Source organism: Brachionichthys hirsutus, chromosome 23 (genome assembly GCF_040956055.1).
Source record: "Brachionichthys hirsutus isolate HB-005 chromosome 23, CSIRO-AGI_Bhir_v1, whole genome shotgun sequence".
Lineage (NCBI taxonomy): Eukaryota > Metazoa > Chordata > Actinopteri > Lophiiformes > Brachionichthyidae > Brachionichthys > Brachionichthys hirsutus.
The window spans coordinates 913,011-937,168 of record NC_090919.1 but is presented as its reverse complement, the minus strand read 5'-3'; the positions used below and the strand labels follow the sequence as shown (position 1 = coordinate 937,168).

At 50.8% G+C, this 24,158-nt stretch overlaps 1 protein-coding gene across 1 annotated transcript in view; it reads left to right on the top strand.

The window, feature by feature from the left end:
- The first annotated feature begins 14,082 nt into the window (after positions 1-14,082).
- The window catches only part of LOC137911310 (receptor-type tyrosine-protein phosphatase delta-like), a 57,865-nt gene continuing 47,789 nt past the window's right edge, over positions 14,083-24,158 (top strand). Inside the window, exon 1 of the mRNA XM_068755663.1 lies at positions 14,083-14,176. Within this exon, the coding sequence (XP_068611764.1) occupies positions 14,083-14,176 (94 nt within the window). The remainder of the gene's footprint in view (positions 14,177-24,158) is intronic.

Genomic DNA, 24,158 nt, shown 5'->3' with positions numbered 1-24,158 from the left:
ATTGTGCCGCTTGGCCCCCGGCCCTAAACATCAGTCGCCCGTATGACGTGAGTGAATACACACATTCAATTTCAATCTCGTGCATCAGTACATCCACTGTTGGCCGGGACGGTGGCTATAAATTGGCTACCATTATTTTCGATTAACCAGACTGACACCGCGGCTTCGGACTTTTCTTCCCATTTTTACCCCCCCCCCCCCCCGTATTCCCTGGTTCTGGAGCGTGATAACGCTGACCAGGGAGCCTACGGACACAAGCCGCCGGGCGATCTTATTAATGGCAGAGCCGCGATAACAGAACTAATCTACGTCCTCGGTCGGTATCTCCATCTTCGGGCGCATCTTTTCCAGGGCCGGAAGAGCAACAACTATTAACACTGGGAAAGTTTCAATCTGGGAATCCTGGCATGCTGCAAACATGAGCACCCAATCAGTGGTTTAGAGTTTGACACAATATGGCGATATCTCGGGGGTCGCAAATTTAAAACATCCTCCTAAAGTCAAGAAGCAGCCGTTAGCTGGGCTGAGATAATGTCTCGTGCTGCAGCGCTTTGGAGAACAGTACAAGAAGGGCGAATAAATAAGATATGAAAGAATCCTTAATGCATTCATAGACTATATATATTCATAAAAGCGCAGGCAGAAGGTCTACATTTCCATTTGCTAGATTTGACAGCCTTGGAAGCTTCACATCGTATTAAACGTGCAGCTAAGATGCAACACAGATACGTCCGATTCCGATAACGGCCAGCGTCCCAAAGCAAGGAACGCCGCTGGAATTCCAGTCAGGCAGAATTCCTGTCCTTTCATGATCATGCTAAAGCCATTGCATAATGAACACCAACCTAATAGCCCAATGGAAGCAAATCATTAAAACCACTGGTCAAAAAGTAAATGGTAAAACGAAAGCGACCGCAAGACAAACAAATTGCTGCGTCTGAGCAGAAAGGCCTTCCCTCCTTCTGTTCTTAATGAGTTTATTGGGGATCAATAATCCCTTCTCATCCCCAGTCATGTAACACCGAGGCCTCAGCCGGCAGAGTCGAGTGGATCAGCAGCGACGTGGGACGTCCCAGTTTCAGTCGGCTCCAGACTAAATTCTCAGTTTTCCCAGTCGGCGTCAAACATCTCACAAAATGCCGTTTAGCCTGTCAGTCAAATCTCCAGGGCAAAACCGCTCTGCCAGTGATTTTGCTAGCATCCTGCTGACAAAAGCACTTTTTGCCAGCCTATCCTTCAGGAAGATGGGGGGGGGGGGGCGGCCTCCCGCCGGGAGTCAACAGTTGACCCCAACCCTGGAAGGTTCTCAGTCCGACAGCAACGGTTTTTATTCCCCCCCCGCCCCACTCGGTAGAACAGCGGGGGGTGCCGGATGTTTTTGATTCACACTGCTGGGCCTTTAAATATATATACCCCCCCCCCCCCCCCCCCAACAGTCAAATCAGCCTGGGTTTGTCTTTTCCAAAAACCATGTGAGTCACTAAAGCTGGCAGCGAGCAACACAGCCCTACAAAAAAAGATGGCGTCTTTCTGCCGTCGCTCGAGCCAAGAACGCCGTCGATGGCCTTTTCATTCGTGTTGTTGTTTAACCGGATGCAGGGCAGAACAAAGGAGGCAGACGAATGTATCGATTAGAAAGTTATTCATCATTTGTCTTGGATCCAGAAAGAAACCGTTTGACAGTTTGTCAATAACTGCGCAGTGAGATAATAAAATGACCTGATATTGATTTATTATTCCCCCTTTCTCTTTTCATAAATTGTGACGCTCGAAGCGAAGACCAAGTGCTCTCCCATAACCTCGTTTTGCCCCCAAACGTTGAAAATTAGGATTTATTTTTGCCCCGTCGCTCTGAGCGATGCTCGCATGAGAACAACGGTGCGATTAGATAAATGGAGATGTAGGAAAGATATACATCAAAACGCACTTAATGCCCCCCCGCTCCGCCAAAACAAATAGCTCCGCCGGTGGTGACAGGCAAACATCTCGGCCCTTCAAAATGCAACAAAACCCAAAACGTCAGCGTTGTTTCCTGCGTTTAGAATCAATGGCTGAGCCCCCGCTGTCACTCACAGATGGCACTTCCTCTGAGCAGAGAGAAAAGGCAGAGGCAGTGACTCGTAATAATGCGCTGGCTTGGCAGCAGCCATTTTACACGACCTCCGGAGGCGCTGATCGTCACAGAGAGGCGTTGGCATCGTCTCGGCGCTGGCCCGACCAAAGGCCCGGAGTCGGATCCGATAGCCAAGCTGGAGCTTGTCGGACCTGACACTTATCACTTTTGACATCTGTCCGCGCCGTCACTCTTCCCTTCATCTGCAGCAGAACCCGGAACGCTGACCTTGGGGTCTCTTCCTTCCCTTTCTTTCTATGTCCTAATTTGGCACCGCGTCCTTCCATTATCTCGTAATCTCCTTCTATTAGTTATCACAACGCCGCTTCTTTATGACAAATTGATTTATTTTTTTAGGAACAAACACACCAAAACATCCTTTGAAAGTCATCAGAGATGCTTGAAACTTTTGGATAGGTATTTCTTTTTTGCCTGCAGATGGCGCGGCTTGTTTTATGTGTTTACACCAACAAGACGGGGGGAAATAAGGGGATTTAAAAAAAATAAAAGAACGCCGCCGCCACACACACAGGCAGCCGGTGACAGGCTGGCGAGACATGTTTGACATGATGTGTTTTGAGGAAGGGTTGCTGCTGCCGGAGCGCCGTGTTGCTGTTTGACAGCCGAAAGGAAAGGTCAGTGTGCCGAGCATACGTCTCTGTGGCATCTCGAGACAATTTCACGTCAGTGCTGACAAGAACAATATGTTGATCACCGTCTCTGTATATTGAGCCAATAAACTCATCCTTCTTGTCTCCGTGAGACCCAACGCAACCCCCCCCCCCACACACACACACAAGTCGGTGTTTGCCCAGAGCAGCTGGGGCATTAAGAGATCTAGTTAGAGCCCCTTGTCATTGCGTTTTGCTGAGTTGCCGAATCATGAGCATTTACAGCGGATTACTGAATTTTCCCATGTTGCTTTCACATCCTTTAACATCGCGGCGCCATGACTCATCACCTCTGGCCCCCTTTATGGGGTAATTAAGCCCATACTTGTTTGTCTAGCCGTCTGCATGTGTGTCCCGTATGAAACACACGGGGGGTATGTTCTTCCTACCATTAGCCCATTGAAACAGCAGGACTTGAGTGGCGAGGAGGGGTCGGTTGTGCGTTTTTGTGTACTCTAATTAGGCAGGCAGAAGTGTATCAGCCTCGCTGGGCAACGGGAGTATCTGGAGTCGTCTTTCATTCCGACGTCCCCACAACACACACGTAATTAAAACGGAGAGAGAGCGTAGGTCACGTATGAAGGGTCATGTCTGCAGCTATTTAGGTCCCCCCCCCCCCCCCCCCTATGCATTGCAACACCCCCACTATCACGTCTCCATCCTGGAGACCAGAATGCCATCAGTGGACAGGGGAGGACTCTGTTGGTGGCTTCTGTCCTCCAGAAGGCGCATCAAAGCCGTCTCGAGGGACAGGAAGAAATCGGCGTCAAAGCGGGGACCTTTTCTCCCGAGATCTCCGAGGCCTCTTACAATCGTTCTATTCCACTTCCAGTTTTGTCTTTGTGGTATTGATTAGCTGGTTAGGCCATGATCACCCAGGGACCGAACGGCCAAGCTTTCTTCCTGCGACTTACCGTTGCATGCAAGCGCCTGTCCTCTTTTGTTAGGTTCCTCCCCTTCCCATTTATCCCAGTCTTGCCCATGTGCTTTATCGCCTTCCTTCTCGTGCCTTTGACTACGATGCCCACTGAAAACCACTTGCTGAGTTAGATCACAGGAAGCCCAGCTGTTCCCAGTCAAGGGCCGCTTCTTTTATTAGCCGTCGCTAGACCGACCCGGTAGGCCGGGCGACAGGAGCGCACAGATTTCCCAGCTGTTAGTCCATGGACCCAGCCCCCTACCCCACCCCCGCTGTCTGAGATTAATTAGATCAGTGGGAACGCAAGCAAAAAGTCAGAGGTGAATCCAAAAAAAACCTGATTGAGATCCTCCTCAAGGCAAATGCTGGTCGAAGCAACCTACCGAGCTCTTTAAAGTGTTCTTGCTGGGAAGTTTTTCCACGCCACTGGAATGTACAGTAGGGTAAGGCAGACGCCAGCAGGTGTGCAGCGCCTTAATAGCCCCACAAATCCCTTCCCTCTCCCCGAGTCCCTTTTATTCCCCCCCACCATCTCACAAACCCACGGCGCCTTTGGATCTGTAGAGGACGGATTTACAAGTGAGACAGTTGTCTAGAGGAACACAAAGGGCCTGCGTGTAAACTGCGTGAATACCCCCCCCCCACACACACACACACAATGTGCCATCTTTACGATATTATTTTCATTAAGACTACAAGGACGGTTTTCTGTCTTTGCCGTCCTCTTCTACCACAGCGGAAACTAAACTGCCCAAGGGAAGCGGCGGCAGCGAGGGCACGCGCCGTTCCCGTGACTACATTTACCGCGGGCTAGCACGCATGTTTTTGGCGCAACACGTTTCCAAGGAAACGCAGTAACTTCATGAAGAACGAAGGTTTTCAAAAGAACGAAGCAAAGATAAATCCGTGAGCATTCAGGAAAGGCATTTCCAGCAGACGTTAGCGTTGCGTTGAACAAACAAGGAACCCATACGGATTTTATGACCGAGCCCTCGAGAAGGGCGGAGCTCGGGGGGCCACGGGGGCCACGGCGAGATCTGACAGTCATTATCACAGCAAAAATACAACCTTTCCAGGTCACAGCACTTTGTTTGCGGCAGTAAAGCAAGTTTATTTCTGCATTGAGCCGCCGTTATAGTAGCCCCAATTCGCTTGTCAGCATTTTATGGACCACAGAGTGATTGGGGGGGGGGGCGACTGAAAGATTCCATATAAAAGTGGTAACACAACTGGCTCGACACAAAGTCTGACTTTTTGTGTGTGTGTGTTGTCTGGAGTGTTGTGTTGTATCGTGGTGCGTCTGCGACGAGTTTCCATCAAACTAATTTAACAAGCGGCCGGCGAACGGCGCCCCAAGCGAAGGCACGGAATTCCTTTACAGCCCCCTTAAGAACTAATCAGCCGACTTGCAATGAAACCGTAGAGTTTATGTTGGCCCTTCTCTCACAGCAGTCCCAGTGCAAGCCTGTTGAGCTTAAAGGTCTGGGCTGGAATGAAAGCCATCCTGTTGCTGTCTTAGCGACATTAAAGACACGATCTGCCGAGCCGAGCCAATAAATAGATCCAAGATTTGTTCCGGACTCTGCCGGTTGGACTGCGAACAGACGTTTTTCAGAACAGAGAGAAAACATCCCAGCGAAATAAAAAAATATTGCCCTTGGAGAGGCAGATCGGCCGCAAATTTTAATCAACTCGTCGTCGTTGCTCTTTGCGAGATTCCCCGAGTCAGCGAAACACCTTGTAAATATGCTGTCTTTCCTTTGAAAATGTGTGATGAATATAAATATACATATATATAGATCAGTCATTCCTCATGTTATTTAAAGTAACATGAGGAATGAATCAAATAAATCAACGCCTGAGCTGGTGTGACATGAAATGTTTAAAAAAAGACAATATTCCTTTACCATCTTGTGACTGACACTACCGTGCCCCCCCCCCCCCCCCCCATTCCCCATTCCCCAGAGGCGCCACTTGAATAGGGATACGTGGGAAGATCCCTCTCAAACTTCAAGCTCGCCGGAGACACATGCTGTACTTTCAAAAACCCCGTGCACTTCAAACACGCCACCGAAGACAGGGAGGGTAAAAGTGAGGATGCCCCTCCCTCTCTCTCTCACGTGTATGCGATGCTACGGGCTAATTTATCACATGTAATCTGCTCAGCACTCGACCTTTGAGCCGTCCCTGGGTCTGTGTTTGAATGGAGGGCAGCGTGCCAGTGTCTGACTGCCTCCTTACGGCCTGAATAAACTCCAGCCACATACAAATAGCAGCGTAGCAGCGCTGTTTGTTCTGCTCTCCCAACCTTGTTACGCAAATATATTAAAAGTGCATGGATATCCTGCAGAAAGTCTCCACATGCATCCCCTCGTAAGACTTCTGGCTCACTGCGACGTGTGACGCCGTCTGTGTGTGTCGTCTTCGTCTACCTCCCACCCCCCCTGCATGCTGGTCGTTAGCCAGACAGTGGCCACTTACGAGTAAATGGCGTTCGGGGCGATCTGTCGATAAACGGTATGCTCAGAGCGAAAGAGGAGGCTGCAGCAAAATGGAAGACAGGCGGCCGGACGTAACAGACGTAACTGCGAGAGTAACGTGGACAGTCAAGACAAATGTTTTCCATTTTCAAAATCTGAATTAGGAACCGGCGAGACCTCGGTTAGGCCCAACCTCCCGCCCATTTGGAACGGTGACATCATAAACGAACCCCCGACGAGTCGGAATGCTCTGACCTCTTCTCCTTGCGAGACAGAGTCCAACGAGGCGGCGTCACGGCTCGGTACGTGCAGCGGCCCCGCCGCTAGCCGAGGCGCTAGCGCCATCCGGCGTGTGCTGGCTGACCGCCCCCTTACATCACGCCGTCTACAGGCGGGGGGCGAGGCGGGGTACAAGATTAATGATGGTGCTAACTGCGTATTTATCATCCGACTGGAGAGTAATGCGACGCTTTTCTAATCTGAATATATTTCATCGGGCCATTATGGCGGCCGGCCCCGGGCCCGGGCCCCGTGCACGTGTTTGTGAGTGGGCGTGCTCGCACCCCCCCATGCATTGCTGGAAGTGCATTTGAATGTTAATGATATCTGCTTGAACACGAGAACGCTTGCAAAGACACAAGAGTACCAATCGGCAGCCGTCGGGGGCTCACGCTATCTGCCCGGCTAAAAGCCCCTGTGGCAATTAGATAAAGATGAATTCGCCCCGTTAGGGCCACGATCCCCGGGATCCTCTCCCGTTGGTTCTCCGTTTCCTTATCAGGTGAACACCCTCCCTCCATCTCTCCATCCTGCTGCTGCTTTTTTTTTTTATGGCACTCAGCAGAAAGCAAGATGGATGTCTCCCCAGCAGAGATCGGGAGACATGGACTGTGAACGGCTCAGATGGGGCCAGATACGACCCACATTCCGCTCCAGCCCGATAGATCGTCTTCCCTCCCACCAGGAATGCCGGAACTATTGAGGGACCCTTGAGTTTGACAATATCCTGCTATTCATATTGGGAGCTAGCTGCAGCTGCTCTAATATGCTAATGCACTAGCTTCACATGGACGTTGGGTTCAATGCCCACAGAAGAATCTGGATTTGACAATCCGATGCAGACGGATGGGTCTGTTATCATTGGTTGTTTGGGGGCAGATTTCTCACCTCGTCACGTACGAGACTCCAGATTCATTTACTCGCTGGTGCAGGAACCTTTTCAGCCTCCATCACGTCAAGGAAGAGTAATGGGTCTGGTGCTAGAACCGACTGACTCGTGATGTTTCAGTGCCATTACAGCCCTGAGCGTCTTTGGCCAGACTTCAGCACCCCTCCCCGGAGGACGGGGCAGTTTATCTGCATCAGCCAGCAGCTGGTGTCTGCCCCAACAACTCCAATAGCCCCCCCGGCAAGCGTTGCCACTTCAGATGATAGTCATTTAGCAAACAAGTCAATCATGCACATGGCAACTGCGCAGACATCCCTTGCACGTCCAGATATAGAGATTGGGAGGGGGGGGGGGGGGGGGGCAAGAAGAGTCGAGGCCGGGCAGAGAGAATCAGGTCAAATCGGTCACTGGAAAAATATCTGGGTCTCGTATTCTGCTCCAGTGATGTTGGAATTGTTTGCAGTGGGAAAGGATCCGGAGCGCTTTGGCGTTGTCACGGGTCCAGCTGGTCACTGGTTGTAATGGGGCAGTGGAACGTGGAACAACCCCCCATTATAATCCCAACAGAGGGAATCTCTCCGTCCACTGATGAACAGTGTGAGCGAATGAGCAGACACCCAGTTATATTAAGTACTACTCGGAGTATGAGGAGACCCATACCTGTCAGACGAAGGGAAGTTAGCCACAAGCGGCTTTGAAGCTCCGAACAAATTAACTAAATGCACATTCTTCTATTTCAGAGTATCTGAGCTCCGCATCAGAAAGTCACAATTAATAATTAAATCATCCTTGGTTTTCGTGGCGCGGATGAAAAGATAGGCATCCGTCCTGAATCCGACCTCGTCTGGAAACCTTGAGGCTGATGGATGCGAGGGCTTGCTTTGATAGCGGTATTTATTCACCCGCTGCGTTTTGTTGTTCGGTGGAAAGCTAATATAAATATGTTCACAATGTTCTTTTCTATTTCCTTCAGCCTGCTTCACAGACCAAAGATTTCTTTTTTTTATCATTACGTGGACCAGATCCCAGCAGAAATCTCCTGTAATGACGCCGTTATTTGCATCACGTGAAAATGAAAACTGTCTCGTCTGCGGCGAGACGCAAAGTCGCAGTGATTTAAGGTGCAACCTGATCCGACACTGCGACCACAGTCAACTTCTAAATCCACGTGCCCAAATAAACAAAGATGTTAGGCGTGCAGTGTAAACAGAAAGCCAAGCGAGCGGCGTCCGTGCTAACAAGATAACCCTTGAATTCAAGGTCACGCCCGCACACTCGCCCGCACGCCCAGGCGAACGCGTCTCTCTCTCCCTGGAGTCGCCTCCTTGGCAAAATCTCAATGCCAGCCTCTTAATGAAATGCTCAATTAGGGCCTTTAAACAGGTAATTATGCAGCGCCTAATCCCTCAGCTCCTGGGCCCTATCTCATTTAGATGACACTTGAGCAGGCGAAACGGGAGGGGCTGGCGCCGAGGCCTTCGTTTCTGTCATCGAGGCGCCTGCTGTCATGGCGACGGCAGCCCTCTTAATGATAAGGCACATCCAGGCGACTCCCAGTGAGGGCTGCCGACAGCGTCTTAATCAGGGTTTTGCTGTGGATGGCGTCGGATCGGGGCGCCGCCGTTAAGGCTCCGTGCTGGATATAGCGAGAGAGACTACGATGTGGGTTTAATGCAAAGTCTCTGAAGACATGATCGATTCGATGTTATGTGAATGTCAGCCGGCGTATTTCCGCTCGACGCCAGGCGATGACGGAGCGGTTTTGATTTCCTGCGCTGGCATTTGCTTGAAGGTGGCATTTGATTTGAATTTCAAATCTCCAAAACTGTGGCTGGAGAAAAATGAGCTATTCATCTGCTTTCAGCGGCGGAGTAAAACGACTACCGTGCGCCATCGCTGGCGGGGGGGGGGGGGGGGGGGGCAAAGGGAGGATTCGTTGCTTCCGCTTCGGGTCAACCGTTGCTCTATTTCGGCTCGAGTTGCACGAGCAACCTGCGTCGCCGTCCGTGAGAACCGGTGGCCGAAGCGTCCGAGAATCAAACCAACTCGCGCTTCTCGAATCTTTTAAAGTGCTCAGCAAACCTTTGGGGATTGAAACATTGAGCCAGCTTCTCTGAAGCGTTGTTCACGTCCTTTAACGGTTGTATCTGAAGATGGAGCGGCAGAAACAACCGTTCCTCAACCGTTCCCCGTCTCGTCTGCGTGCTCAGAAAAAAGGAAAGCCCATCTCACACGAGATAATATTTCCGTCCCGGCTGAAGATGATTTCTTTCCATGCAAAGCGCTTTGATAAGCCGCTGCTTCTAACGCCGCCCGTCTGTTCTTTCAGTTGTTGACTCGAGATCTCAGCCGCCAACAGCCCCCAATAACGCGCTAAAACAACAACAACAACAAAAAAAAAACGAAGGATTGCCGTGCGACGCGTGCCCCGATGGAAATATCTGCTGCCTCACCTTTCGGTAAAAGATCGCCTTCCAGGCTAATTGAAGACAAACGCCGTCGCCGTCGTTGCTGCACAGCAGCCGTAATATTCCACTACATACACAGAGGCGCATTAGCATTTAGATAATGAGAGACACTTGGCATTTGAATGATTTTGCCGCCCTACGAGTGCAGCGTGTGCCCGTGGCGCCTCCTTACGCCCTTCGTGTAAACCTAAATAGTTCATTTACATACCGAACGGCGTGACAAAAGCTGCGTAAATGTCACGCCGCAGCTTGTAGCAGTTGTTTAACAGATGAGGAAGGCATATTGTGGTGTCCTTTGGTTATTTTCTTCACGGAAGCGAGATTATTCATCCTCCCACAGATCATTGCTGCATTGAGGGTCGATGTCAAAGCGGCAAAAGCATGCAGGGGGGTGGAGGGGGGGGGCGCATGAGTATGCACGATGATGTATTTTGCAAACATGAAGGCATCTTCATGCGTACAAGCGCCTGCGTAGGAGTCGTGTGTTTGTGCTGCATCGACGACGGACGATCCCGATCGGGTGGATCCGGACGAGTTCTTCTTCTTCACATGCCGTCATCTCAGGAAATAATACCTTTATGCCGTCAGACCGATCATTTCCCATTCAGCGGCGCCGCTCCCTCGCCCTCCACCCCTCCTTTTTCGCTTCCATCCCTCCCGCGCCGCCTCTTCAGTATACGAGCACAGACGGAGCGTGAGAAAAGCTGGCAGCGAGGCGAGCTCCCTCGCCTCCCTGCCACCGACTCGCCTCCTCTCTACCCTTCATCGCGCTCTTCCTCCTCTCCTTTCTCCCTCTCTGCCTTGTTGCACCGCTTATCCATATTACCCCCCCCCCCACTCCCCCCCGCTTCATAATATGATTTTGCCCTCCCCTGCTCATGCGGCATCAATGTAATCCCAGCCATTCTCCTACTGAATTCTCCTGAAGACACACCCCCTGCTTGACCCGGCTCTTTCCCACGTGTCATGTTGAGGGATTCGTTCGAATGAAAAACGAGACGCGACCGCCGTCATCACTCGCGGAACATCTTTTGTAAAGAAATTAGTCACATTTCCACGTGAAGCCGAAGAAGGAGTTGGCGCCGCCCACGGGATGGTTTATGGTGGCGGGAGGTCAGAGGGGGCGAGGAGGAAGGAGTAAATAAATAAGTAGAGCATCTCTTTGTCAGCGAGGCGCTGGAGGGGATAGCTCAGATTAGCCTGAGGGATGTTATTACACATGCCGTCTGATCGGGAGTGATGCGTGAGAAACGGCCTTGTCACTCGGTCTTAAATCACTCCGCGGTGGTCGGGTAGGAAAGACGAGGTAAAGAACCGACATAAAACGGCAAGTAGGCTTCATAAAAGAAAGGAGTAAATATCAGAGACGGGGGCTCGGCGTCTTTGCAAGATGGATGCAGCCGGAAAACGTGACTGGAACCCAAACTTCACGAGGAAATAGGCAACATGTGGGCGTGGATGACTGAGATTGAGGAGCTGCGCCTTTGATGGGCTTATTTTATTAATCTGGTCATGTGATGTTTAATAAAAGCCGAGGGCCTCCGTGGGCGGGAGCCTGTCACCGGCAGCCATGCTTCTAAAGCTGCTCGACGAGGAGTCGCGCTAATGCACAAAACTCCGCGCCCTTTGACCTCAGGGGTTTAATTACAGCAACAAATAGTCCCGGCGTCGTGGCATTGTGTCCCCAAAATACAGCATTCAGGAACATTCACACGGTACGTGCTGCATTTACCGAGCAAATAGCGCCACTAATGAAACGCTGCAACGCTCCCCTGTTTGTATCCGCGATGGCGTAATGACGTATAAAAGGCTGGAAGGTGTTTTATTCCCCCCCGACTGCCGTGAAATAACGAACAGCAGGGATGTGTTGCTCCTTTTTCATGCATTTTGTGCAAAAAATAAGAAATAAAAGGGGGGAAAAGTTAATCCAGCTTTATGATTGAAATAAGTGCAACAAGTTTCCGGCATTTTGTCTTTGGCCATAATTGCAGAGGGGCGGGGCCCGCTGGGATAAAATACACAAATCACAAAAGCCTCGAAGTTCTGTTCAGTCGGGCCACGAGGCTGAATTTTAAAAAAAACAGACATTAAGATTTCCCATTACGTTCACTTTGTTTGTTTTGAGCACGGGCTTGAAATCTCAGATAAAACTGTCAGTCTATGTTTTTCTTTTCTTGTTCCCATTAATAATAATATTGCTGGAATAAATGGAGGCGAACGGCGAAGCCAGCGGCTCAGATCAGACCGGCGAGCAGGCATTATGGAGAACAGAAAGACCGTATGCTCCTTCTGCTTCACGTTTCTGATAGCGATCAAGGAGCGGAGAGACAATAGACGGCTCGCCAGCCTCTCTCTACCTCATGCCCCCCCCCCCCCCCCCAACTCTTTTTCTAATTAACACTGTGCATGTTGTCAGGCTTTGTTTAATAATGCACGATTGCTATCAGCAGCAAAAATCCTTTGAATGAGGCGCCACTGAATGGGAACACAATAATAAGGCTGGGGGGGGGGGGGGGGGGGGGGTCTCAGCAAGAAAGAGAAGATAGTGGATTTTTCTGTTCTAATAAAGGTTCAATAGAAAGAGTCGGCACCGCCGAACGTCAGAAAGTGAAGGTGCAACGCGTGACGGCTGTGCAGAGGTGGCGCCGTCACAGATCGAATGCTGCACGTGCTCCTGCATGCATTCACAGACCCAGGAACACAAGCGTGCAGCAAAGCGTGTCGGCCAAGCCCCGCCCCCCCTCCCATGTACCTTTAAGGGTAGCAGCAGCCCCTCCGTCCGCCTTTAGGACCAGACGGACAGATCTGTGGCGTGCGCTCATGCCGGGTGTGAATAACGGGGATGGCCGCTGACTCGCGTCGAGTCATTACAGAGATTCAGACGTTGATCGAGTGAAGGGACTTGGATGCGGGTCCAGATCCTCTCTAGTCCGGTTGATTCCAATCAAAGTCCCAGTTGCTCATAGGTGTGTGTGTGTGTGTGTGTGTGTGCGCGTTGGTGGTGTAAGCGGGGTGATGAGATTGCCTCAAATTGATTTCCTTCGCCACACCTCCCCCGCTCTCGCTGCTAGCCCAGTGGCGCTTGGAGACAGGTAGTCGCGTCTATCTCCCCCCCCCCCCCCCACCAAACACAAATCGAGTGTGACAGGTGCGCTAGCTTCCCGTCTTTGACTGCCATTTACAGCCCACGGAAACGAAAGAGGCAGGGCTGGGGGGGGGGTTATTGGTGCCAGGGAAATGAGGCACTTTGTCATCATCGGGGCTACTGATCTGAGCCGCAGTCAAATCTGCAGAAAAACAGATTCCAGAGGAATGCTACTTGTGTTTGTTTTTATCTCACCGTACACAAAGGGTCCGAAATGCCACGGGCCGCTAGCCGCCACAGCTGGAACAACAGCGTTCTGTACGGAAAGCCGATGATAGCCGGCGGCGGCGATCAGCCGTACCGCATGTCATCAAAGCTCTCCACACTTGGATTAGCCGGGAGCGCTGTTTGGCGGCGAAGACTACTGCAGAGCATCCATCGCCGAGAATCAAGCTCCGGCTTAAGCAAAAGGATGACGAGGGATATAGAGCCATTATGCAGGCTAATGCTAGCTCGCCGTGTCGTAGCCCCTGCTAGCAACACGCGGCCGCTCCGTCTTGTCGATCCGAGTCGTTGTTTGAGCGCTGGCAGAATACGGTTTAAAGTACTAAAGCGACGTGGTCACGCCCCCCCCCCCCTGAGGACACGTCCTGATGTCGGCTCAAGGAAAAGCCTTTTACTTTTACTCTTCCCCAGATGAGGAGCTCTCTGCGTGAAACATATCGCCGCCGATCTAAAAGCGCACTCTTATTACGCGGCGTATTTAATTGGCGCTCGCCACCGAAGGCAGAATCTTATTAGTTCTCCCTTTTTATCTGCGTGGTTTCTCCAGCTCTCTCGTGCACACACACACACACACACACACACACACACACACACATTGTGTAAAGTGACTCTTCCATTTAGAGGACTGTCAGAACATACCCCGTGAGCACATCAGCCTCTGCCTGTCCTCCGTCAGCTCCAGCGGGGGCTGTGTGGGGGTATGTCAGAAATGTGCAGGGACCGATAAAACCCAGGGAGCCGAACAGCTTTGTTTCATTCACTTCCTCTCTCTCTCTCCCTCTCTCTCTCCCTCCCTTGCCTTTGCATAGGCTGTGAATATCCTGCATCTGAGAAATCAGGCCGGACTGACTCACAGGGTTCTGTGAGCCAGCGCCACCGAGGCTGCCAACAGCATGCTGGTGCCAAGCTGTCCCACCATGCACAGAACCGGACCCACGCCGCTGCTGCTGGTCCTGGGTCTGTTCCTCCACCTCGCCGATGCTCAAAGTAAGTGGACCGTTGGGCTTTCACGTGTCCCGTTCTGCAAGGAGCGTGCATCCGTACACGAAAATGTATTTCAAGAGGTGACTGAAGGCAAAGCATTCTTTTATTTAAATTCTGTTAATCACGACACGCACCTGCAAAGACCCCCGCCTTCCCCGCCCAAACCTAAAATGAGCTCAAATGGACGTTTGTCCCATCAGCTCCTGAAGGAAGCACCGTGTGAAGCAGACATACCGAGTCATTGGAATTGAGTTACTTGACATCAGACATCTGCCCGTTGATGTGTGGCAACAGTTTTCAAACCTCATTGAGCTCTGGTCCTGCGCCATGGCAACCCCATCATTGCCCACCCTCGCTCTCTTTTTTTTTTTTACACCAAGATCCATGAATCATTAGCTTCTGGAGTCACAGAGGGATGAATAAAAGTTTTATGACTCCCCTGAAATCCCTTCAGCTGAATATCTTTGAATGAAGGGGGTCGTTCGCCCAAGGTCACGGAGCCGAGCCGCCGGAAGGGAAATTGATGGGTGAGATTTTCAACTTTGTGCTTGAGAAATGCTCCCTGCAATCTGTTCCAATGCCTTTTTATTTTTCTTCCTCCGCCTCGCGCCACATATGTCTCACAGCGGGGTGGAAGCGAAATGGAGAAATGTTTTCTACATTTACCCCCCCCTTCCTGTTTTATGTGCAGCTCCAGGATTTATTGACTCAATTTAATTATGGGCCCCGTCCCAAAATGGCATTAACAGTCGATAAATGTTACAGTTGAGGGGGGGCAATTCAGTAGTTATCTTTTCAGAAAAAGTCCCATCATCCACAGTCGAATGTTCAAATTTACATAATGGCGTTTGACGAGGAAGGAAACGAAATAAAGTTGATGCCGAAAGCTTCAGTCTCCAAAAACTTCTGCTCTCACGTGTCCGGAAACGTCCCCATCACAGAACTGCACATGCATAATGAGCAGCCCCCCCCCCCCCCCCAATCATTATATCTCTGTGCTCCAATTCCTTTCCTTCCTGTATCCGTCTGGCTACTAGCAGCTGCCGCTAACCCCACACCACACTTAGACAGCTGGGTCAGGTCATCATTCCAAATCCAAAACAAACTTATCATCATGTAGCCGCGGTGGCTAGCTCTGCCTTAATGAGCTGGGCCCATGTGTTGGTGGGGGGGGGGGGGGGGGGGGCAGGGAGGCCAGTGTCTGGGTGAAGGAAGAGCCGCTCCAGGCGCTGCATGCTAGCTCTGGGCTCCAATTTTCTTTGTTGGTTTTTCTTTTTGCATGCACCTTTGTCTGCTCGCTACCTCATCCCGGAACGATCGCTTCCAGCTACTGGGGAACGCCTTTGTTTTTTTGCAACATTCATAACCGGACGCTAAATGCCGACCCTCTGGGTCCATCCAGGTGCGAGTTCGCCTCCATCGTGTGGGAATCGCAAATACGAAAAAGCAAGACCTTTATGAAATAACCTGGATTTAAAAACAACAAGTTCCTCCATTCCTTCCACTGGTTTGTTGCTTGCTCTCATTTTCTCCTTCACCCCCGTCCCCCTCGCTCTTCAAAATCTACCCAATTAATTTGTGTGGCAAATTGGGCTTGGCAATAGCTTCGAACGAGGGGCATAATTGTCCCCAATGAGCCAAGGGGACGGAGAGGAAGAGCGGGGCGGGGGCAAACAACTCCTCTGTGTCCTTCTGCTAAATCACAACAGGAAGCATCGGAAGACGAAGGAAACGAACGCCTCCAACTTCGCTCGGGCTTCCGCGCTGAAGACCTCAACCTTTCTTCAAGTCGATGGTTTCGTGAGAGTGGCAGGGTTCCTCTCATCTCTCTTTGTATACGGAGTACTGACTTTAACACCCCTCCCTGTGTTGGACCACGTCAAACCCTGGGCCTGATAGTCTTTTAATTGATTCCTCATTACCGGTGGACGACCCGCCGGGCTTCTCTTTGACACGCCGACGGATCTCCAGCCTCTCCAAACATTAAGACGTCAACGTCTGCCGCTAATTACAGTCACACCCATGACATCACAAAAAATCCTTTTGAGCTGGCAATCAAAGGCGAATCACGCGGGACGAAAATGGAAAATTGTCTTGCGACGCAACGCAACGCTCCGTTTGAGCCTCCAGGCGGCAAGCGAGGGAAATGATTCACATTATAATAACGAAGGAGCAAAATAAAGATGGGACAATCTTAATTGATCAGGGGAGAGATCTCCTTTTCGCCCGTCACTCCGAGTTGGAGGAGGAGTCTCACGCCGGCTTTGGTTACGTGGAACCGCCTTCCCGTTACGAGCGTCTGCTCTGTGAGGACTCGCTTGTCGACGGTCAAGGTCCGACAGCGTCTTTACCTGGCGAAATGCAGGTAATCATAGCCGTCGCCTCATGGCGGGAGTGAAGGGGTTGGACGTAGGACGTAGGACACACCCCTTTACACAAACACAGACTCGTCTAATGCAACACGGGCTAAGTTGGCGACACGCAGACGAATCGTCTCCAGCTCGGATCACCTTGCAGCGAGTTGGAAAGCTAACGGCGCTCCATTCCCCGGACGGCGTCGGCCTCTAACGTGTGTGTTTTATGCATGCATGGCCTAATGTGAATTATTGTAAAATCGCGTCGTATTTGCATATGCGCTTCCGGGCTGTACTGAAATTAGCATTTTTACAACGGCTCAAATTAAATCCCTCTGCTTAATATTCCTGCATGCTAATTTGATTTAAATTGACTCCATTCCATCGCCTTTTTTTTGCCACTCCTACCCACCCGGCGCTAATGCGCTAACCGTGCACGCTAAGTATATGTACTTTTTAAGAGCCGCCAGCGTACATTTCACCCCGCCGAGCGGATAAAGACATGCGATGGCGTTCGCGTTTGTGACACCGGAGCCGGAGGAGGACGGAACACCGTCGCTGGTGTTGATCCGATTCTAAATCGCTGTAATTCGCCCAGTCGGCCGCCTCGTTCATCATTCTGCCGGACACCGCTCAAGTGGAAATCTCATTGTTGGCTCCACTCGTTCATTTCAAAGCCTTAATGCGGTCCATCTTTAAAAAAAACAGCATGGCTGCCTACGAGAGGAGAGGAGAGGAGAGGACATCGTGTTCGCACTTCAAAACGAGCGTGGTGAAAACACCTTCGCTCAGAGTGCCAGCACTTAATTACCATCTTGTTGTTTGGATGGGGAACCTGTGACGAGTCTCGGAGTCTGAGATAAAAACAATGTTATCAGCGCTTCGCAAGACGCTCGACGCGTGCAGGTTGAACCGAATGACTAGGAAGCCATGATTGTTTCCTCAGGCTGAAGAAAACGATTCTGTGACGCCATCGTGTTCAAAGGTTGCGTTATTAGCTCCAGGAAAGAGGGTTGCTTCGGCGGCGACATGGAAGAGTGTTGGGGAGTCGTTTCGGGTCACGCCCTCGAACGGAGATGCGCCTGAAAGCCGAACTGCTTCAGTCTCTCCTCCCTCCTGGCTTTTGTGCGTTTGCGCCGTCTCCTCCCGTGTGGTCGTGCGTGCGTGGGCGACACCTGGCCCAAGGCTGGAGCTTTGCTCTCACTCCAGGGGTCTGAACAGCGCCACGCATCGCACTGATCTCGGCGCAGCACATTTGTGTGCCCGTGGGGCATGTTGATGTTTGACGGCGGGGTTAATGGTCTAAAGCGTTCGTCTCCGCGGATCGCCTCGGGGCGAGCGTTCACTCCCAGCCGGAGAGCTTACACCCCCCCCCCCCCCCACCTTCTCACCTACAGCGCTCTCTTAAGTCTCCACGCCCCGAGTGCATCTTGTCCAACATGCGGAAGGAGCGCCAGAAGTCCGTCTACGGAGAGTCATTTCTCTCACCTACTCCTCTCTCTCCATCACCATTTTCTTTCCATCCACTCTCTCGCTTGTTTGTTTGCGCCCTCGCTCGCTTATTGGGCCTCTTCCCGACACCGAGTGAACCACGACGTTCAGGAAGCCGAGCTTCATTGCGACACGTAGCGTTAGGTTTATTAGTTACGGCAAATGAGAGTGAAAGTCTGGCATCGCAAGGTGCAAACGCATTTTTGGCTCCGCAGTCGGAGCCGGACTCCGTCTCTAATGGCGTGGGGTCCTGAGAGGCCGTCCCATTGTGGAGAAACTCCTCCCCCCTCAGCTTTTAAACACTCCCTCGGTGCCGACGACTTTCGTCATCAACTAATGAATTAACATCCCCTCCGTCGCTGGAGTCACGGTGAAGAGTCGGGGGAGGCGGGGCGGCCATTTGTCTCAAAAGGTAAGACCCAATCCGGTTCCCCTCCCCCCTCCCTCCGGATCTTCAAGGCCCTCCCCTGAAGGCAAACGTCACGTATGACATCTTTAATCACTAACTTTTACTTCTCTCGAGTTCGATCTCTCTCAAATCCTCAGGCAGCGATCCATTAATCCACTCATCTCACGACTTTTATCTCCCCCACTCTGAGCCCATACGGGGGGGGGGGGGGGGAGACGACGACTTGATGTCAGGATTTATGCCTACACGGATTTCTTTAAGTACACCTTCCAAACAAGATTTTCCCCATCCTCCCCCTCTGGAACATAACACGTGATCAGAGTCTCAGATGCCCCCCCCCCCCCCCCCCCTCCCTTGAACACAGCCTGTTCTGGTGGTATAAAGGGATAATTAGTGGCTGTTGTTGCCCCTCTGTGCAGGCAACCAGATCTTTTAGCAGCAGCTAAAAATAACCCCAGTCCGTGATGTCGGCATCGATACAAACTACAAGAAGACGGACGTAGATCAAAGATGTAGGATTTGGGTCGGGTGGCCGCGTAATCCCGGAGATTAGGAGTCGATGAAAAGAAAGGGTGGCGATGCAGATTAAATTAAAGAAAGGACGAACTGGACAGGAAGGGAATGCTCAATCGCAACTACTTCTTTATCCCCCGCTAAACTCAAAGTTAAATTCAAGCCAGTAATCCTGAATCGTATGAATTTAATCCTGCAGACATGATTAGGTTTTTAACCCCTCTGTTAAGCATCTGGAATCTGCTAATGAAACTCAAAAGGTAAACAGAATTAATTTGGTTTGTTTTACGCCCGTACAAAGAATGATAATTTCCAAGATGTATTCCAATTATATAATCGCAGTAAGAATACTTCATATCTGAACGTGAAGCGGTTTGAAATGTGATCTGTAAATAACAGAATGAGACAATAAAAGAAAGACGCCGCCGGTCTGGGCGACCCAGTAATAATCAGCGGGTTTCTTTGTCACTGAAACGAAACCGAGACGGAGACGGCAGTCAAAATAATAGCAAACAAAAAGCCCGCCCGAACAACACGAGGCCCTTCTTATCTGGAGACGACCGCTATCTCGTGGAAGACAGACACTTTTGTTTCGCCACGCCTCATTGTGTGGCGTCTTTGAAACGGGCACGAGGCGTTCGTTCTTTCGTCTCGCCGCTGAAACGCAGGCTTCGACTGCCGTTGTTCGAGATGCTCCGTTCCAGGCTTCCGTTCCGGGACTTCTCGGACAGCTGCTCTACATCTGTACACGAAATATTGATTTGTTGATAATGAAATTGTCCACCCCAACTTGATATGGATTAATAATTGCCCACTAATGGCCTCCTGACATTTTGCTCTATTGACTCGATAGCGTTTGCCGCAGCGCACCAATAATCGAGACGCTGGCATTCCTCATCCCGTCCCAAATGGGACCAATCACAGTTGGGCTAGACTTTTGCCTAAAATTTAGAAGGGATGGATTTTCTCCTGAGGCCATCACTCGATTCATCTCGGGGACATTTCCTCTTCAAAGCCTTGTTTATGGTGATGCTTTATCAGGAGAAGCATCACCTGCGTACTGCAAAGAGGACATCTTACGAGGGGTACTATAAATACTGAAGGATTGGAAGGTGGCACTGGCTTGGCGCCACATCACCGCTTCAGCTTCCTCGCCGCCATCTGTGAGTGTTCCTCCTCTGGCGTTCTCACAGAGGCCTTTTGTGCACGTCGCCCTCCTCTATCCCCGTTTGCTCGGTTTAATTAGGTTATTTACTTGAGTCTCACCTCCCAGCATTTCATTACAGCGGGCATCGCAGATCGGGCTCCAAACGGGGCAGGGGCAGATAAAAAGTTAGGACAAAAGATGATAAATGTCGCAAGCGGGGACTCGAATGCAATCTGGCCGCCACGTTGCAGAAGACGCTCTAATGGCTTCCCGGCGAGGAGGGGAGGAGGGGAGGAGGCAGCGTCGAGATGGCAATGTGATAAATGGCTGGAGGATTGCTGCAACGACTGAAGGCAAGAGAAAGAAAAAGAAAAGAGGAAAAACGGAGATGACCACGAAATGAAATCTAATTAATCTGGACTCGGTCCCCCCCCTCCTGACAAATCGAGAGCAGGAGAAGAAGGGGAAGGGAAATTGTTTTTTAGGGATGCGTTTAACTCCTCATCCTCCTCCCAGATTCCTTCCTACTTTTCGCCCAGGTTGAAACGGGAAAGGGAGGCATGGGTTCTGACAATGTCGTCCCCCCCCCGCACCTATGGAATGATTAATGGCAGCGGACAATCCTTACATGCTGCAAGGTGGAAATACCTGCCCCCGACAACACCCCGAGGAGAACAACGCTATAAACATAGTTCTTCTAGAACAGCAGAACGGTTTCACGAGCGTCTCGGACACTCACGTATGGAAGGTCGTGCACACGGGGAGAACGCAGGGAACGCCGGCCCTTTGTCGGCTCGGCGCCGTGACGCGCTGCCTCGTCACCGTTGTCTTTCTCGCAGCTTCGCTCCCTCCGGAGCGACGTCATCGGCGCAGTATTCGTGTTTGTTGTTTGAATGCGGACGTGGACGCACTCACCCGGCGGGACTAGAGCCCATTACTGCTGGCAAACATTTGCTCCGGTGGCCGGCGCCTTTGTGTACCGTCCCGCTCCGTCGACGGGGGCTCGGTTTGGCCAAGGGTGAAAGGACGAAGGGGCAAAGCGAAACTAACTGCATGATTCCAAAGGTTGCATGAGCAGGGCCCCCGAAGGCCTTCTATCCTGAAAGAGGCCTCTCGTCTTCAGCAATAAACCCAAACTCTGGGGGCCGAACCTTTGAGAGCCATCCCCGCCGCCATGAATCATCATAACCAAGACTCTCGCCAAGTTATCGGCCATTATGGCCATTCAGCTTCCCTTTATTTTATTGGTCGCCTCTCAAACAGCATTTCTAATCCTTCCCGGGACCATTTTTCAGAATGGAGAAATAGCATTTGGGCTAATTATCATATAAAAGCAGGATTTTAATGGAAAATTTAGGTTTCTTCAAAAGAATAAATGTCCAAAATGATGAGCAGGAAGGCACCTTAGAGCTGCAGAGTGTCTCCCTCCCCCACGCTTTTCACATGATCTGACTTATTTTAATGATATCCCTGAGGATGGTGTTTTTTATTTTGCTCCCGGGGTGTCATTGCAATGTTTACAACCAATTGAAAGACTCCATCCCACCTGTCTAACCCGGACCCCCCCTCCACCATCTCGTTTCCCCCGTCTGCAGATCTTCAAAAGACGGCGCCGTCGCTTCGGCATGCTCTTCAGCGGTTCGCAATTAAGCATCCAAAGACCTCTGCCTTCGAGTTATTAGATGTGGTTCAGTCTAATAGCGTGTAGCAGGAAAAACAACAACGCTAATTCACAGCTAGCGCGTCGTCCCGCAGGGCGGCGTGTCACTCGTTTCAATGAGAAGCAAGCTAATTCACAGAGAACACGGTTCAGAATAAATTCTACTGCAATAATACTGCACTTCTCTGAGCCCAGAAGCAAAGTCATGCTTTGATGAAATTGATTTAATCAATTTAAAACGACTGTATTCTGACTGGCCGCTCATTTGTTTGTGTGGAAGGCAAAAATAAAATCTGTTCTTCCCTCAAACACATTGAAATGACTGCCATTTAGATTCCTCTCTTTGCCGTGCAGCACTCTTCCCTCGCTGCTACATCAAATTAGTGGCCTGTAAAAGGTCACTTTGGTCCTTAAGTGACTGCTTGTGCAACCCCCCCCCCCCCCCTGCAAAGCCTCCTGAACAATGGTGCATCTGAAGCAAACGCGCCCTTATCGTTCAATTACGGGGGTAACCCCAAAGTTATGGTTTTGTCCCTTTTAAAAATAAACTTATCATCCTGTCCCCACAGCCAGATGATTATATCTTCGTGGCCCACGTCAATCATCGCTTCGCTATTTTAAGCAAAAAGGCACAAAAAAGTGATAATAAAAAAAAGAGAATCACACATTTGGGAATGGATGAATATCTGGGAAGCCAGCTTCTCAGCTAGCATCATAGCTTTAGCATGAGCCGGTTTGCTCGAGCACACAGCTCAGGGAATACGTCACCCCTCTCAGCCAGACGAGCGGCATCTGTCGGAAATGCCTCGGCCCTACTTATCCATAAAATGAGGCCGTCTAAATAAGCACTGCTGAATCCCTGGAATGATTGCCTACATAATCCATCTGTGCTCCAACGCAAACAAATACGAGGCGCTGCCGCGGCCGGATCGCGTGAAATCGCCATGAAATGGGACTTTCGCAAGCAAAAGTGTAATTTTCTTTTAAACGGAGTCAGTCAAACGTGCTCCTTATTTGATTTTCTGTTCTAATTCCGCCATCCGTGTCTCCCGATGTCTGCCAAACGCAGCGGAAAGAAACAGCTGCTTTGCAGATTGCGATCTGCAGGAGACGCCGGGGTGATGTTTCCTTATCAATCGGGTGAGATGTGCATCCCAATGCGCCGCAGATGCATCAAAATCATCGGCGGTAAGCTGACATGGCCAATAAACGTTTATCACGGTTGCTATTTTTAACATCTTCTCATGTCTGTGCAGCCCCAGTGCGGTAACTATTGGCCATTTTCTGCTGCAGCGCCGGCGTTTAATGAATCGTCCCATTGCCTGGTGGATAAGAGAATGAACGAATGGCTTCTGTGTTCGTGGCTGCCGCTGCCTATCCTATCAGATAATTAACTTTTTGCAAATAGACTGCGCCGACTACCAAACAGAGTAAGCCTGCACAATTAGAATTACTTATCTATGTTCTTTCTCCCCCCCCCCCACAGACGTCGGAGGAAAAACAAACAAGACAAACAAATCTAAATTTCATACGTCTTGCTCGGCTGTTTTCAAATGGTCACACTTGATTTGATTATTTACACACAAATGAACATTCCGATGAATGAAGGGAGACGCAAATGAAGCCTTTTGAAATTCAAGCGTCTGTATTATTTTGCACGTTTGACCACCTTAACTCGATCCGGGGTCCTCTTCCGTCCCCCCGCCCTCTGTCTCAATATTGAGACGTTTTCACCTCGTCTGGTTTTCTGCCGCAAACAGACAACGGGCTCTTCGTGTGTCTGGTTTGCCACAGCGGCGATTCTTCGCTCCAGCTCTTAAAGCCGTTTGAACAGAGCCATCTGTTCGAGTGGGCCATTTCATTAAGTGACAAGCCGGATCCCTCCGCCTCGCTAATGTGTCCTGTGGGAGGCGGCGGCGCCTTGCGAGTGTGTGTCTCGTGCAGAGACAGACAAAGCAAGAAAAGGAGTCAAAGAGTCCCTCTTCAAACAATGTATTAATGTCCTCCCGTGCATGTACGTGCATCTGCATGACACGCTGCGCTTGTGGCCCTCGGGGGCTTTCCTCGTCCCACTCTCCACCTGTCTCACGGTGCGTCAGCGTGGGTAAAGTGCATCAGCCATTCCGTTCGAAGCTGCCGCTCCGGTCTGGGAGCCGCCTCGGCGGGGTTGAGGAAATTCCCATCGGAATATGATTTTCCTAACCTCTATCGCGGGACAAAATGCCCGGGGATGAAGACGCGGGTGATTTGTGTGTTAGAGAACACAATACACCCTTGAAGCCGTGCTTGTAAATGACCGTGGTCTAAACAATCCCAGATTGATGCCAGATTCCAGTTCTGTTTTTCCCTGTCAGGCAGTGTGTCCCGCTTCTTTAGGAGACGGGGGGATGATGGAGATCGAGTCCGCCATT